We start from the raw sequence: 18,544 nt of genomic DNA on the forward strand, positions 1-18,544 counted from the left end.
TCGCATAACGTGTCCCTAACGCAACACATGGTGGTATTAAAGTTGGACGTCAGATTGAGCCGCGTTATGAGGCTCTTGGTGCTATCCTGGGAAGTCCGGATCTTTTCAATGATTCGGATGATTTGAATCGGCTCATTGAAAAGATCCGGATCTTTGAACCGAATCTGTTTACTAGGGAAACAGGAAGCAGGGGTGCAGGAGAATGAGGGCACATTGAGGGTGCTAATGGGGAAGGGAGAGATGCAGCAGGAAGATTGTGCTTGTGCACAGAAGCTGCAGTTCCTGTTTCTTCCAGACATCCACTATGAACCAAATCCTTTATTGTGATGATCCGGATGATTCAACCCACAAAAAAGATCCGGATCAAAGATCCGAATCGTTCATGATCTGGACAACACTACAGTGCAGTGAATATTAATTAGCCATGTGGCTAGGAACAATAGCGGACTCTCCCCTTACTGAGCATGTGCAAACAGTCTAACGCAGCTAAGACCACCTATAACACACAGCATGCTGCACTTTCATTGAATGTCCAGCGTTACACTGTAACGCAACGTGGGCACTGTGAACAGCCCATTGACTTTTCATTACTGTGAGTTGGGCTGCGTTACAGGCTGCTCTAAGGTGCGCCTGTAACGTCCCACTGTGAAAGCAGCCTTAAGTAATCCTCCATATGGACTGTATTGTAGCTGACTCAAACCCATTTTCTTGCCTTCGCTACTTCCTTCCGAAGTGTACCTCAGCTAAGGTCATACAGCCCTGTTACTGGCTTTTGACAATTGTGCACTTATCAGTGGCTTGTAAAACAGATCACCGGTGCCATATGGGATGCTGATGGGGTTTCAGATTATCAGGGAACTTCTGGTTTTGTATAAGGCATTTCTTGGCCTGGCGTTCCCTGCAATGCACAAATGCTTTTTAGCTTTGAATTTCACTGACTGCAGTCTCTGGGTGTAATCTGATGCGCTGAGGGGGAAGTTAAAATAGCGTCTCTTTCTCTCTTGGCAACCGAACAAATGAATGGGCAGTAATCTACAGAGCTACACGGGAAAAGAAAAGTGATACAGGTTTTGGAAACATGATTTTGTAACGAGAGATTATTTTTATTGCTATTATCATTACTATTATGTATTTTATTTATTCCTTGTGGTAATCTTATCTGTCACGTATGCTGAAGATGAATGTCCGCAGAATCTCAGATATAGCATACAACTGACTGAGAGGGATAGGGAAGCTGCAATACACATTGCCCGGCTATCCTGATAATCCTCTGTCTCTAAAGGCTCATACACACATCAGACTATAGTCTTTGGAAACTGAAAGATCACAGACCAATCTTACCACCCTTCATGTAGTATGAGAGCCATACTCTACACAGTCTTTTCTATGGAGCTGAACTCCACATCAGAAAAAAATCTTTGCAAGATGCTGCATACACAGATGCTGTACAGACACAAAAGATCAGTATCTGCAAAAGATCTGTTCCTACCAAAAATCCATTCCTGCAAATTTCAATGATAGTCTATGAGATCTGCAGATCATCATACACACATGATTTAACTGACATTCATCTGCAGAATAGATCCACCAGGATGGATTTTCAGATCTGCGGATGATTGCTTGATCTGCAGATGAATGTCAGTTAAATCATGTGTGTATGATGATCTGCAGATCTCATAGACTATCATTGCAATTTGCAGGAATGGATTTTTGGTAGGAACAGATCTTTTGCAGATACTGATCTTTTGTGTCTGTACAGCATCTGTGTGTGCAGCATCTTGCAAAGATTTTTTTCTGATGTGGAGTTCAGCTCCATAGAAAAGACTGTGTAGGAATGGCTCTCATACTACATGAAGGGTGGTAAGATTGGTCTGTGATCTTTCAGTTTCCAAAGACTATAGTCTGATGTGTGTATGTGGCCTTATACGTTTAGCCATAGACCCCGGACAAGCATGCTGATCAGATGTTTGACTTAAAGGAACACTATCAATAACCAAGTGTTCTAAAATTACAATGTATAAATAATGTTTAAGTAGCTGTGTAAGCACTTTCCTACTTTGCATTTTAAATATCAGAGACAATAGCTATAATTTGTTGTAAGTTGTAGCTGCATTGGAACAAATCATTAGCGAAGGGGAGTCTGTGCTTCCTGAGAAATGTGACACAGCCGGTGCTGGTCTCTGCATATCTCAGAACACTACAGAGTTTCTCTTTGAAAGCCAACAAAACCCCTGCCTATGAAAATCCTGCCTTGGTATAACATTTCACACATAATTACAAATGCTTACTTTATGCATTACTTTATTAACAAGATACATTCCCTCTGATCTCAGTTCATTATTCTCCTCAGACAGCTCATTCAAAGAGACAAGCAGCTGCAGTTAAAGCTGGTGACACTTGTCATCTGCTAAAGATATAAAGTACACACAGGATAAACAGATGTAGGGAGAGGGATCCCCCCTCCCTTTACCTTCAGTCAGGGAATTGGGAAGAGATAAATAGGGGGAGATATACAGCAGTACTTGGGAACACTTATTACATATTATTCCCACAACAGTTTAAAACGAATGTTAATAGTATTCCTTTAAGTTTGACTGCATTAGCCAGATGCTTGTTTCAGGTTTGTGATTTAGACACTACTGATGCATGAGAGATAGGACACCAGGAAACTTCTATGGTTTAAAAGGAAATACATTTGGCAGCCTCCATGTCCTTCTCAGGTGAGCTGTCTTTTAAAATCTGAAAACAGAAACTCCTCCATGTGTGCCGCTGCTCCCACTAATCACACAATAATTACATTGATTACAGATATGAGATGAGAGTTGATTCCATGTTCAGTTGGTGCAAAATGTTATGCAAATGTATGCTTTTGCATTTGATTGGCTCATTTTTAAGCTGCATACATTTGCATCAACTTGGATTTATTTGCATCTCATTGGCCATCCCTATTGTTGAGTTCTTTTTAGAGGAAGGGGCATGTGATATTGGCAGATGGGCACTGATAAACATTAGGGCATTTGTGCTGATTTTCAACCTTGTATGAGAACCTTTTAACACTAGAGTAGCAAAACAGATCAAATTTTTGTGTTTTTCTGAAATTCAATCAAAATGATGCGGATGTTGTGTTGTAGGTGGACAAGAAAATGTATTTTATATTCTTTATCATCAGTGGTTGAAGATTTCTCCATGTGACTGTAGCTTCTTTCTTCCCCCAGGACGGTGTCCACATTCCATGCACTAGTAGTCGGGTGTTTCTGTCTGTATATTTTACTATACGATGATGCCGTTAATGCTGACCCAGTTTGGTAAGTGATGCTGCCTTTTATTGTTTTATTTTAACCTCTTTAGCATGCAGATGACAGAGGGCTGTTAATGGTTTGTAGCCCACAAGTCCATGCCAAATTAGTTTTGAGGGCATAACCTGACACAACATTTAGGCACAGCATGTAAATTGAAAATCTGATACCACCTCTCCCTTAACGTGGCCACACACGATACAATAAAATGATCCGATTTTACAGCAATTCGATAAATCTGATCAGATCTCCTGTAAAAATCTAAAGCTTTTTGTTCATTCGATTGAAAAATCTGATCAGATTTCCTGGTTTATTTTTCTATTTTTATCGATCCGGAATGCTGGAAAATTTTCTTCAGTTTTTCTATACATTGTATAGTGTGTGTTAGATTGTCAGTTTATTAATATACACACCCTATATTTATCATAAAATGCTGTTCCAATGAATTCTGCCTTCTCATTAGGTGTCCAAAGTATTTTGTTACAATCAGTCAGAAAAATTGATTGCAATTCTTGAATTGAACAGATATTTAAAAAATTGTATGGTGTGTGGCCACCTTAAAAGGAAATCTAAACATTTTTTGGAACAAATGCTTTGTGAAGCAGGCGAGCTGATTTAGCTAACAACGTGTCATACAGTGTACAGTCGGAGCTTTGAGTGTGGAGTTCACCAACCAATGTACTCTCTGATGGCTGCAGGTGAGCATGTCATAGAAGTCTGTAGAGATGGTTAATATGATGCAAATGATTCTGGCTGGATTTAGGCATTCTTTGTTTATCTCCTGTCCTTCAATGAACTGAAGGTTTCTTGTCTCCCAGCACCACGGTCAGAACTGGTTCTTCTTCCCATGTGGGCCACCGTATCAACCTTTCCTTCCATTAATAGGATTTATGAAAACAGTGTTTTAAAGTGTGGTGCACTTTTTACTCTAGTCACACCTAGTAAAGTAAGCTTAGAAATTTGAAACCACATTTTCTTTTTATAGTGCAAGCTAGGATCAAGGTAATAAAACCAATGTAATAAAAAGCAAAGATGTATTTTTGTAAAAAAATGTTCTCTAGTTAAAGCCATGGTTTTCCAGTAGTAATATATGCTCGTGAGAGTTGGACTATAAGGAAGGCTGAGCGCCAAAGAATCAACCTTTTTAGAATTGTGGTGCTGGAGAATCCTTAAAGGACAACCAAGGTGAGATAGACGTGTACAGTGCCAAGCACACAAATAACTAGGCTATGTTCCTTTTTTTCTTTCTCTGCCTGAAAGAGTTAAACATCAGCAATGCAAGTGACAGTCCAGGTCAGACTATACTATAGCATAACCCTCACTGATAAATAATTACAGCCATAAAACACTTTTCTGTCAGTAAATGGCTTTTGAGAGCAGGAAAGAGATAAATAATTCATAGATTTGAGCTCTAGCACACTTCAATGAAGGTGTCATTGAGCAGAGACAATGAAATTGTAAAAACTTAAAAACTAGATTTAAATATAAAATAAAACTGTGCGATATCTAAAAAAAGTCATTTTTAGGTGAAGGAAGATGAATACAATTGTTTTTCTCATCCGTTTATTTTCACCTCGGATGTCCTTTGCTACTTATGTTCTATTCATTATCTGTACTACACATACAATTTATATCATAAGGTTTTTTTCGCATTAGTGTCACTTTAACCACTTGAGGACCCACCCTTTACCCCCCCTTAAGGACCAGCGCTGGTTTGATTGATCTGTGCTGGGTGGGCTCTGCAGCCCCCAGCACAGATCAGGGTGCAGGCAGGGAGATCAGATTGCCCCCCTTTTTTCCCCCCTATGGGGATGATGTGCTGGGGGGGTCTGATCTCTCCTGCCTGCTGTGGGTGGCGGGGGGGGGCACCTCAAAGCCCCCCTCCGCGTTGAAATTCCCCCCTCCCTCTCCTACCTGCTGCCTCCCCCGGTGATCGGGGCTGCACAGGACGGCTATCCGTCCTGTGCAGCCTGTGACGGGACGTCCCCTGTCACATGGCGGCGATCCCCGGCCGCTGATTGGCCGGGGATCGCCGATCTGCCTTACGGCGCTGCTGCGCAGCAGCGCCGTACAAATGTAAACAAAGCGGATTATTTCCGCTTGTGTTTACATCTAGCCTGCGAGCCGCCATCGGCGGCCCGCAGGCTATTCACGGAGCCCCCCGCCGTGATTTGACAGGAAGCAGCCGCTCGTACGAGCGGCTGCTTCCTGATTAATTAGGCTGCAGCTGGCGACGCAGTACTGCGTCGCTGGTCCTGCAGCTGCCACTTTGCCGACGCACGTTATGAGTGTGCGGTCGGCAAGTGGTTAAATAGTTCACAAGTTACTACATTTTATGGTATACACATTTTATGGTAATTTTATGCAGACTTGACTTGCACATTACTTGTCAGGATAATAAAAAAAAATAGCTTTCATCCATTGCCCTACACGGCAATAATCCATCTGTTAGGCTTGGTGGTATATTCTCTACAGTCAGTATGTGGTGTATATCCTGACGTAAAGGAGGTACACACGCTAGCACAAGGAACCAGGATATCCCCAATTTAGTGGAGGAGAGGACTGACTCCATCAAGAGATGTGGTGCACAGAGCAGGCGTAGATCCGAACAGCCACAAACAATCCTTTCACTATAGTGGCTCAGCGCAAGGTAGCGCTGAGCGCATAAACCAGAACTCAGAAGATCAGGACAGGTAACAAAGTGAACGCTTGCTGAACTAGTCACTTAAGTGACAGCAAACGTCCAAGATAAGACAGACTGGAATAAAGCAAGCCAATGCGATTGCAGCGGTGGCGTGCCTCACAAGGACAGGACAGAATAGTCGGGAAATAGAGTCAAAGAAGGCAGACGTAATACACACAAATATACAATAGGTATGATTCCCTAGCGTACTACGATTACAGCTATCAATGAAACTACAAACGACTGACTGACATATGTATATATCGGCGATAAACCGATATATGACATAAGCAAGGAACACGAACTAAGAACTGGAGCAGGACGAGGATCAGGACTAAACTAGCTAAGCACGGGGTAATCACGATACGCACAACCTACCAAAACGTGCTGGAAACTGACTGAACACAGGATATAAACAGTTCGAGTACGTATATATCAGCGACACTGATGTATTAACGTGACACGAATACAAGGAAAATAACAAACATGCTAGTATGCGTATATATTGGTGATGAACCGATATATGATGCAAGACTAGCAAAGTAGGAATTACTGATAAACAGAACAGGACTTAGAAGGACTCACTGACCCCTTTGCAGGAGTCAGTGCAGTCCACACGAGATCTAGGAGCGAGGGGGCCGAGACAGAGTAACAGACTGATCTGAAACTATGATAGCCTGAGGAGCCCTGCAGGAAGCAGATCTTTATACTGAGGTCATCCAATGGGAGCAGACATGCAGATTCCCACACAGGTGAATGGTAATCATTCAATCCTGAGCTGGCCAGACCTGCAGAGCCACTGCATATGGAATTAGCAACTAGTTTGAGTGCAACCCAAACTATGCAAGCAAATGCATGTAATGACATCAAAAACTGCTTGTCTTCAATAAAACTGCAGCCAGCAGTACATGCTGCAGACGTGATCATAACACCATCAAACACCAACGTAATCATTATAGCCTTTTGGACATGACTGTCATGTCCAAAAGCCTGCTGCTGCTGCGCGCCCATGCGCTCCCGTGCCGCCCCCGTTAGCCCGGAGATCAATGATTGGGAACACAGTTCCCATTCATTGATCTAAGTCCCCGGTAGAAGGACCGACAGCTTCTTATGAGAAGCCGCGTTCTTTCTGAACAAAAATAAATAAATCACGTCGTCCTTATACTTCCTGTAAGCGAGAGTGCTCACTTACAGGATGGAATTTAAAAAAAATGACTGTGGCTATCTTGTGGCCAAATAGCTAAACTACATGTACATACATTTTTTTCCACACAAAACACAATAAATTACTTTTAAAATTAACGGTTTACCTCCCAAACCCCAAAAATGCCAACAAAAAAAATAAAATAAAAAAAAATTACAATTAAAAAAAAAAAAAAAACATAGTTACTTAAGGGTCTGAACTGTTTTAATATGCATGTCAAGAGGGTACAGTATATTACTAATATTTTGGTGGATGAAAAACTGAATAAATGCACCTTTTATTTCGAAATAAAATATTGGCACCATACATTGCGATAGGGACATAATTTAAATGGTGTAATAACCGGGACATAAAATGTGTGGGTTTTAATTATGCTAGCATGTATTATTTTAAAGCTATATTGGCTGAAAACTGAGAAATAATGAAATGTTTTCTTAATATTCCCGTTAAAATACATTTAGAAAAAATCTTAGCAAAATGTACCATCCAAAGAAAGCCTAATTGGCGGGGGAAAAAATAAGCTATAGATCAATTCATTGTGATAATTAGTGATAAAGTTATTGACGAATGAATGGGAGGTGAAAATTGCTCGGGTGCATAAGATGAAAAATGACTGAAGACTGAAGTGGTTTAAAACCTCATGATTGCGTAAAGTACAGAATTAAAGCACATGAGGTACAGTTACCACATGTGTGAAAATTTTATTACCACAATTACTGAACAATTGTAGCCAATAAGTGACATTATGTGACAGGGATGAAACTATTGTGATAGTAGTTTGTCTAGCTGGGAAGAGGTAGAGGGTGGCTGTCGGGTGGGCCCAGCAACTTACCATCACTTTGATACAAGTTACACACTCGGAGCAGGTGTTGAAGCCACATTTATTATAGTTGAGGGACATCACGGGGACCGCATTATGGGGAAATCCTGGTGATCACACTTGTTAATTGACCTGGTGGAATGGGCCCCACAGCCATGCGGGTCACCAAAGTGGAAGGGGTATAAACATTGGGGTACCCCACCTAAGTATTTCTGGGCATCCCATAATCTGTAGTTACAGTACTGGAACAATGTCATTCTACACACTTATCACCTCAAGAACAATCTGTCTGTTCAGCTTTTCCAGTGACATTTTATGACAGCTATAATGGAGGGGTCGTGTGTAATTATTTCTCTACAGCTTTAGAGATGTTCTGTTTGATGTGCTGACTAATAATTTGTTCTTCTGAAACTGCTACAGACAAGCTGTGTTTGAGCACAAGAGCAGCTGTTACTAGAGATCTTTCAAGCTTCATTTCTTCCAAAATGGATGAGTGCTTTCTTCCACTCAGGCAGAAGAATGCTCCAGAAACACTACAGTCCTCTTTTCCATACAACACATCTATGAAGAGCTGTTGTTTGGGTTTCATTTCTATGAACTTGTTTAAACTGCCACAAATGCTTAAATCCTAGAGATGCCGTTACAGTCAACAATATCTACCAGAGATCTCCGAGTTGCTTTTGTGAACCATATAAGTACAACTTGCGTTTTTGGAAAAAAGTAAAGTTGTCCATACATCTAGCAATGGATGGGCAGATGGACCAATAGACGGATCAAACCTGATATAAGAGAAATCTGCCCTTACACCACAGGCCCTTTCCCAATAGATTTCAGCATGAAATCTATCAGGAATCTGCCTAGGGGTATCGCCACCTGCTGCCTGGCCACTTGCCAAATGTAAATGCCTCCCCCATTGCCCGTGACTCCCGACCTTTCACCTATCCCACTGCCGTGACTCCCAACCTTCTCTGGTGTCACCACTGAGCCCCACTACATGGCCCGTGCGTCGCATGACGCATGCGCCTGCTGCTAGATAGCAGTTGAGCCATGGCAACGGGACAGGTGAGATTTGCACACAATTTTGAAATGTTATTTGAAGTTTTATTTCATACTATTTCATATCATTAACTTAATTGGTATTCTCAGTAATTACGGAAAGATCAGATGAAAATGTATATAGCTGACAGAGACAAGACAGAACAGGACAAGAATGTAGGAGTCAGAAGACCTGGAACTCATACCTAGGCTAGATAACCTGATTGAATGTAGACAGGACTTGGTAAGGCTGTGACTGGCTTATGCCAGTATATGCTTCCTAACAAGACACAGGTGTTGTCTAATTATTGGCAGCAAGTAAGCATAATTAGGAGCCTGAAAACTGCAGTGAGAAATACGCTGGTTCCCAGTGGAACTGAGCTGATAGGACTTTCTCAAGCTCATGTTCACCACTTATGACATTTTTCTCCACTTTACTGTTACTTTAGTACAAGTTTGTGAGGCTGTTATTCTCTTGCTTTACACCAATTATTTGCCTCATTTTTATTTTCATTGCTTTTCAGTAAAGATTGATTTCTCAGTTTGTTTGTTTTTTGGGTACTTATCCGTTAGCCGGGCGCATCCGGCAGGTGGCGCTAATTACTATTCCCCCTCCAGGCCGACATGGATAGTAGGGTAAGATGTAACTCTGGTGGAGTTTTGTCGCCACCTAGAGGATGCGCCCGGCTAACGGATAAGTACCGTTTTTTGTGTGCAAGGACTGTACTACTTTTCTGCTATTTTTCCAAGTTTAGTTTACCATTGGAGAATAACTTTTATTAAAAAACAAAACACAAATGAAATCTTAGATCACCACTGTAAATGGGCCCCATAGTATACAGCAGAAAGGTGCTAAAAGTGTACCTGATACCATGAAAATTAAAAAAAATATAGATACCTGGGGCTTCCGTGAGCCCCCTTCAGGCTAATTGGTCCCTCGCCATCTTCCCAGGCTGCCAGTCCAGCCACGCAGGCTCCCCAGACGCGCTCCTGGGGCTGGGCTGCGCATGCACAGTACATCCCGATTCACGGAGTTAATGGGGCATATAGCGGAGGATCTAGGCAGCAGAAGAGGACAGCGAGGGACCCATTAGCCTGAAGGGGGCTGGAGGAAGTCCCAGGTATCATGTATACATTTTTTTTATTTTTAACCATCTCAGATTTACTTTAACTACCTAACGACCATGTCACGCCAATGGCCGTGAACACCCCAATAGGCGTCAAGTCCTGGGGGTGTGTTTTGCAGGAGATCTGCGCATGCAGCTCCGCTTGAGTCTTTCAGCGGCTATCGTCGATAGACTGTTAGATGGTGAAACCACCGTCTAGTTACACGGTACAGCGCTTCGATCTACAGCACCGATGTACTGGGGACAGCCGTGTCAGTCGGCTGTCCCCCTGGGAGACACAGGAGTGATTGGCTGATGCCTATGACAGCCGATCGCGGTGATTGGCTGGCGGGGTAAGGGTGGGAGGGATAAAAAAAATCATAATAAAAAAGGGTACATTTATTTAAAAACATACATAAATAAATATACAAATAAATAAACAAACATTGGGGGAGCAATGAGAGCCCACCAACTAAAAGATCAGTTGGTGGGCAGAAAAAGGGGGGGGGGGAGGGAATCACTTGTGTGCTGAGTTGTATGGCCCTGCAGCGAGTCCTTAAAGCTGCAGTGGCCTAAATTGTAAAAAATAGCCTGGTCACTAGGGAGGTGTAAGCCTGCGGTCCTCAAGTGGTTAAAGAGGCACACGACATATACAGCACACAACATATAGAGCAATGTAACACATTATTCAGGATACCCAAGTTTGTTAATAATCCTGATTTCAGCATCAGAATTGACTTATCGACAAGCTGCAGGTAAATACAAGGCTAGCCTGGCGCTTATTACGGGGGGCGGGGGGGCAGGGCTGGTGGGCACAGCAGGCCCGGCGGGGGGGACTAGAGGCAGCTATAGATACAGAGGTATGTCATTGTGCAAAGGACATGTGTAACAAACGTTGGAGAAGCAGTTGCGGTGAACAGCGCTACCACCGCAGCTGCCTCCAGCTCTCTGCCTAGCAATCTATCAGTGCTTCGGGCGTCTAGCACGCCGAGGAAGGGTTTGTCAGTTGCACATAAGGTCGCCTTATCGCGTGTGTGCGCGCGCGCACAAACAGGACCCTTATGCAGGGAGGAGACGCGTCGGCTGACCGGCCGGTCGGCTGACGTCAGAGGAGACGCTCACCGCTCCTAATTGGCTGAGAGGAGTAGGCGTGACGGAGGGGTCTCCTCTGCTTCATAAGCCAAGCTGAATTACTCGCAACTTGTCTGCTGTTGCGAATACTTCGTGTTAGCGCTCAGACCTTAGATAGTTCCGGTGTTCTTTGATCCGGGAGGAAACCGGGGATTTCACACAAGATAGGAATTGTTTGATAGCTATAAGATTATTCTTTACTGTGTTATTATCTGTGCATGACTCTGGCTCGTTTTGACTACTCTTCTGCTCAGTGATTCTGTACCTCTGCCCATCTGATCTTGCTGCCGACTCTGCCTGTTTAAACCTTCCTGTCTCTGCCTGCCGATTTTGTACTGCATCTGTCTGTCTGTTGCCTACCTGATTAGTTTGACCACTCTACTCTCACCAGAGGGCCCTTGACTGTTAGTACCCACCAGCTCCTCTGGTGAGGTATAGCTAAACCTATCAGTACTACTGTTGCACCAATCACTATACTTGCTATTGCTGTCACATCAGTTGTCTGATATACCTGCATTATAGGTGATTCTGCAGATCACCATATAATCAGGTATATATCTGCATTATAGGTGATACTGCAGATCACCTAATAATCAGAATTCTGTTTCTTGCTGACACAAATCGTTACAACATGCCTCTGTGTTCTCTTTAAGGCAAAATGGACATTTTAAAATGTCCTTTTTGTGCTCTAATTAGTGAAAATAGAATCCATGACGGCTGCTGAATACAAGACAAGCCCCAGTGTGTCAGGCAGAATCCAACAACACAAATTCAGCAAAGGCCTAATGCAGCAGTCACATCTATCAATCTTAGCTGAAGATGGTGTACTGCGATTAGCAAAGAAATCAAAAAGGTTTACCAGCTCCTGAATTACAGTGTAAGGTTGTTATAATGGCGGGTACTGGGTAGCCGGACAATGTCCCATCCGATTCAGTCACAGGAAGTCAGGTGAACACAGTCCATACAGCATTATGCCTACAACAGGCAAGGTCCCAGAACTTTGCACATCAGCACTCCGGAATGCCAATCAATGTTCATGGTTTAGTAATAAATGCATTCATAAAAATAATCATAAGTGTAAACAGTTTAATGTGCAAAGAATAAATAAATAAATCAAAAACAAACTCATAAAGGGTGTCCCAAATTACAGGTTATCACAAGAAAGCTCTCTGTTTCAAAACCCAACAGTTTCAAGTGACCCAACTTGCAACATCAGAAAAACACATCCGTGGGCACCAATTGATATAAGCAGACTTTACTCCTTTAGATATCCGCATCAGCTTAAATGACAGTAAAGATCTTCATACGTCACCGTTTGTTGGTTGCTGTACAGCTCATAAAGACAAAGGGTGGTCCTTTGTTTCAAGTGAAATGTCTGCTGATGTGACTCCATAACACCTGAGGATGCCAGTGTGCGAAACCGGTTGGGTTGGATCACAGGGAACAAATTTCCTCTTCCTCTGAATTACAGGCTACACAGCAAGCTCACGGTGAACCAGAACTCATTGGAGTAGGGGCTACAATGGACTTGAATGCCCTGTTACTAAAATGCTATAGAAAAAAAAAGTTTGCTTTCTTAAAACAGAAGGTATTTGCAATAATTCAGGTTGGAGTGAGCTCCAAGATGTCTCGCAGTGCATCACTGCTGAATATATGCAAATTATCCATTGTTGTCCCTGATAGCTAAACAAACCTCTAGATCCGCTGGAATGCAATGATGTGTCAGCTTGTTAATATTACAGAGCCACACTAATCCAACATGCATACAGACTGTTCGGATAAAACCACAAGTGCCTTTCTAGGAGGCACACTTATTACTAAACTATGCAGCTAAAATGATCTGGCTTATGAAATCAATAGGCTGCTTCCGAATTTGTGTGCATGAAAAAAGTCTGTAGTAACTGTGTCCAAATCCTCATAACGGTGCACAAGTGTCGGTGTTCGTCTTGGAGATGGATGGCCGGCATTCGTGGAAACCCGCCCTTAACCACTTCGCTACTAGGGGTTTTTCCCCTTCTGTAACAGAGCAATTTTCACCTTTCAATGCTCCTTACCATTCATTAACCAATAACTATATTACTACTTATCTCAACGAAACGATCTATATCTTGGGGGGGGGGGGGGGCACCAATTAGGTTTACTTTGGGTGGTACATTTTGCTAAGAATTATTTTATTCTAAATGTATTTTAATGTAAAAATAAGAAAAAATATCATTATTTCTCAGTTTTCACCATTGTAGTTTTAAAATAATACATGCTACCGTAATTAAAACCCACACATTTTATTTGCCCATTTGTTCTGGTTATAATATTTAAAATATTTCCCTAGTACAATGTATGGCGCCAATATTTTATTTGGAAATAAAGATGCATTTTCTAAATTTTGCGTCCATCACTAATCACTAACAAGCCCATAATTTTATAAATAACATTAATAAACCCTTTTGACATACATATGATCAGTCCCTAAGGTAGCTATTTATGTGTTGTTTTTTTTTTTTATTTGTCAATTATTTTTAATTATATGTACAGTGCTGCCCATAATTATTCATACCCTTGGCAAATTTTGACTTAAAGTTACTTTTATTCGACCAGCAAGTATTTTTTTAACAGGAAATGAGATAGGTGTCTCCCAAAATCAGGCATTATTATGGAAAAAAACATTTCTCAGCTTTTATTTACATTTGAGCAAAAAGTGTCCAGTCCAAATGTATTTATACCGTTCTCAATAATCAAGAAGAAAGCCTTTATTGGCTATTATAGCAATCAAACACTTCCTATAATTCCAGACCAGCTTTTTGCATGTTTCCACAGATATTTTGCCCATTCATCTTTAGCAATGAGCTTCAAATCTTTCAGGTTTGAGGGTCTTCTTGCTATACCCCTGATCTTTAGCTCCCTCCACAGATTCTCAGTTGGATTCAAGTCAGGACTCTGGCTGGAGCACTCCAAAATATTAATCTTGTGTGTTTTTAAGCCATTGTCATGCTGAAATGTTCACTAGTGCCCAGGGCCACGTTTCTCTGCAGACTGCTTGATGTGGTCGCTGAGAATCCTCATGTATTGCTCTTTTTTTCATGGTGCCGTTTACTGTGATTAGGTTCCCTGGTCCATTGGCTGAAAAACACCCCCAAAGCATTAGGTTCCTACCACCACCATGTTTGACAATGGGGATGGTGTTCTTTGCGTTGAAGGCTTCTCCTTTTTTATGCCAAATGAAGGAAATATCATTGTGACCAAATGATTCATTTTGTTTCATCTGGCCTTAACACAGAAGACCAGAAGTCTTCTTCTTTGTCCAGATTAGCATTTGCAAAGGCCAAGCAAGCTTTTGTGTGCCTTATCTGGAGAAGTGGTGTCCTCCTTGGTCTGCATCCATAGAACCCAGCAGTTTGCAGTGCCCGTTGTATTGTCTGCCTTGAGACATTTCCACCAGAAGAGCCCAGATTCACTAGGATGGCCTTGGTGGTGTTTCTTGGATTCTTTTTCATCTCTCTCACTATCCTCCTGGCTAGCACAGGTGTCACTTTTGGCCTCCGACCGCGTCCTCTGAGATTTTCCACAGTTCGGAACATCTTGTATTTTTTAATAATAATTTGCACTGTAGCCACTGGAACTTGAAAACATTTAGAAATGGCCTTGTAGCCCTTTCCTGACTTGCGAGCAGCCGCAATACGCAGCCAAAGGTCCTCACTGAGCTCCTTTGTCTTAGCCATGACTGTCCTCAAACCAACTGCAGAGAGCTGCTGATTTTCACCTGTTGAGTTGATGTTCTTTGGGTTGAAAGCTTCTACTTTTTTACGCCAAATGAAGGAAACATCATTGGGACCAAATGATTCAATTTTTGTTTCATCTGAACATAACACAGAAGACCAGAAGTCGTCTTCTTTATCCAAATGAGAATTTGCAAAGGCCAAACTGTGCTCCATTTCATTCATCTCCACGCTAACGGGCAGCAGTGATAACAGGGAGAAAGCATGGCAGCCATCGTCAAAACAGACGAATATCTTTGTCCCTGGGCAGGAACTGTAGTCCTGCAGGACGTAGATATACAGTCTGTAACCACTTAAAGTGGATCCCAGATGAACTTATATTGCATAATTGTGTTCCTTTCCTATTATTTATAGGGCATTCTTCAAGCCAAATACTTTTTTGTTTTTGTTTTAATACTCTAATTCCCTATAAACTAAACAAGTCACGCCCACAGGTTTTCAGAGAGCCAAGGCACTTTCAGATAGTAGCAAGGGCTCATGGGAGCTCAGTCTGGGCAGGAGGAGGGGGAGGTATTACTAGCCAGAGATTTCAGAGGCAGAGAGGAGGAGGAAGAATTAGGTTTTTTGCTCAAGATGCAGATAAGCCTGCCTCCGTGTAATGTTTACAAACAACATGTCTGCTGTCATTGTATCACAGGAAGAAATAATCATATTCTATTAAAGCTGATGCAGCTAGATTTGCTGTGTAAACTATCTAAACTTTAGATAAAATATATAGAGAAGTTACTTGTTATAGTTAGTTTTTCATCTCGGATCCGCTTTAAGTGGTTAAAGAGGAACAATAACCCAGGATTGAATTTCATCCCAATCAGTATCTGATGCCCCCTTTCCCATCTTTATCTTTTCTAGGACAGATCATTGGGCAAGGGGGCTTGGGTCTGTAGGGCTGATAATGGGCTCTATTTACAAAACTTCTCATCAATGACTTATTTATCACCTAATTGATAAAAATAAACTTTCAGCACCTTTGCAACCCAAATAATCACTCGAAGTAAGTTGTTCCTGATTAACTTCATTTCAATATTACTTTTCTTACCTCAATTATATTATAGTTTTGCTCTTTGTGAGCTTACACATGTAACATAGATAAGGTGAAAACAGAGGAAAATCGGTGAAAAATCTTTGTGAATCATGCCCATTGTTGAGAAACCTCTTCCATACTGTGATGTCAGGACCAAGGTTTTGACAGATTGTTGTCTGTGAACCTCATTGCATTGTGGGAAATAATGGCTTTTTCCAACTGCCATGCAAGCAATATCTCCCTCTGTGCATAGAGCTCTCAGGAAACAAGGATTTGGTACAGATCACCTGGCAGGACTAAAGATGTCACCACCAGTGATACTGTGTAGAATGTTAGTCAGCGAGAGGAAAGAGTTTACAATGGGCAAACACTGACTAAATAATCTATAAATAAATATTGTAATAATAATTTGTATTAATTATGCTATTTTTACTCCAGTTCCTCTGTAAAGCGGAACTGTAGATACATTGTAAACACACTGTTTCACTTACCTAGGGCTTCTGCAAGCCCCCAGCAGCCATCCTGTCCCGCGCCGGTTCTCCATGAGCCTCCGTTCTCCTGCCGCCGCTCCGTTTTTTGACTTGTAAGTCGAGGCCAGCGCAGCCCTGCCACGCGTATCTTTTCTTTGTGTTCCCCGCTGCAATATCGGTATTGCAAACTGGAACACGAAGAAAGGATTTGTGTGGCCAGAGCCGCGCAGGCGCAGTTGCCTGCCGGCAAAACCAAAAGTAGCTGGCGGCGGGAGAACGGAGGCTCGTGGAGAACTGTTGCGGGACTGGACGGCTGCTGGGAGCTTGTTAAAAATGTATCTACAATTCAGCTTTAAGTTTAGGCATCACCTCTGGGGGGTGGTGAGCTGTGTGAGTGTAGGGAGAGCTTACTATGTGATTGAAGTAGTAGGATATCAGTACATTTACCGATATTCTACTGCCTGCTATTTTCTGCACCCTTTTCAACTGACATCTTTATCAAATGTATGCAGAAGTGTTCTCTAGATTCTCCCTTGAGTTTTGTTTGAACAGTGTAAGCTGCTCTCATGCAGATGTGCTATCCTTGTGTAAGCTGGTCTCAGGTAGAGGTGCTGTCCCTGTGTAAGCTGGTCTCAGTCAGAGGTGCTATCCCTGTGTAAGCTGGTCTCAGTTAGAGGTGCTGTCCCTGTGTAAGTTAGGCAGAGGTGCTGTCCCTGTGTAAGCTGGTCTCCGGTAGAGGTGCTGTGCCTGTGTAAGCTGGTCTCAGGTAGAGGTGCTGTCCCTGTGTAAGCTGGTCTCAGGTAGATGTGCTATCCCTGTGTAAGCTGGTCTCAGTCAGAGGCGCTATCCCTGTGTAAGCTGGTCTCAGGTAGATGTGCTATCCCTGTGTAAGCTGGTCTCAGTCAGAGGCGCTATCCCTGTGTAAGCTAGACTCGGTTAGAGGTGCTGTCCCTGTGTAAGTTAGGCAGAGGTGCTGTCCCTGTGTAAGCTGGTCACAGTCAGAGGTGCTGTCCTTGTGTAAGCTGGTCACAGGCAGATGTGCTATTCCTGTGTAAGCTGGTCTCAGTCAGAGGTGCTGTCCCTGTGTAAGCTGGTCTCAGTCAGAGGTGCTGTCCCTGTGTAAGCTGGTCTCAGGTAGAGGTGCTGTCCCTGTGTAAGCTGGTCTCAGGTAGAGGTGCTGTCCCTGTGTAAGCTGGTCTCAGTCAGAGGTGCTTTCCCTGTTTAAGCTCGTCTCAGGCAGAGGTGCTGTCCTTGTGTAAGCTGGTCTCAGGCAGAGGTGCTGTCCCTGTGTAAGCTGGTCTCAGGTAGATGTGCTGTCCCTGTGTAAGCTGGTCTCAGTCAGAGGTGCTGTCCCTGTCTAAGCTGGTCTCAGTCAGAAGTGCTGTCCCTGTGTAATCTGGTCTCAGTTAGAGGTGCTGTCCCTGTGTAATCTGGTCTCAGTCAGAGGTGCTGTCCTTTTGTAAGCTGTTCTCAGTCAGAGGTGCTTTCCCTGTGTAAGCTGGTCTCCGGTAGAGGTGCTGTGCCTGTGTAAGCTGGTCTCCGGTAGAGGTGCTGTGCCTGTGTAAGCTGGTCTCCGGTAGAGGTGCTGTGCCTGTGTAAGCTGGTCTCAGGTAGATGTGCTATCCCTGTGTAAGCTGGTCTCAGTCAGAGGCGCTATCCCTGTGCAAGCTAGACTCGGTTAGAGGTGCTGTCCCTGTGTAAGTTAGGCAGAGGTGCTGTCCCTGTGTAAGCTGGTCACAGTCAGAGGTGCTGTCCTTGTGTAAGCTGGTCACAGGCAGATGTGCTATTCCTGTGTAAGCTGGTCTCAGGTAGAGGTGCTGTCCCTGTGTAAGCTGGTCTCAGTCAGAGGTGCTTTCCCTGTGTAAGCTTGTCTCAGGTAGAGGTGCTGTCCCTGTGTAAGCTGGTCTCAGGTAGAGGTGCTGTCCCTGTGTAAGCTGGTGTCAGGCAGAGGTGCTGTCCCTGTGTAAGCTGGTCTCAGTTAGAGGTGCTGTCCCTGTGTAAACTG

General features: G+C 43.0%; 1 protein-coding gene across 2 annotated transcripts in view; it reads left to right on the top strand.

Moving 5' to 3' along the window:
- The window catches only part of TLCD4 (TLC domain containing 4), a 128,346-nt gene that overhangs the window by 48,145 nt on the left and 61,657 nt on the right, over nt 1-18,544 (top strand). For both annotated transcript variants that reach the window (XM_068242589.1, XM_068242590.1), the window contains exon 3: nt 3,216-3,305. In XM_068242589.1, coding sequence (XP_068098690.1) covers nt 3,216-3,305 — 90 coding nt within the window. The remainder of the gene's footprint in view (nt 1-3,215; nt 3,306-18,544) is intronic.

Source organism: Hyperolius riggenbachi, chromosome 6, assembly GCF_040937935.1.
Source record: "Hyperolius riggenbachi isolate aHypRig1 chromosome 6, aHypRig1.pri, whole genome shotgun sequence".
Taxonomy (NCBI): Eukaryota; Metazoa; Chordata; class Amphibia; order Anura; family Hyperoliidae; genus Hyperolius; species Hyperolius riggenbachi.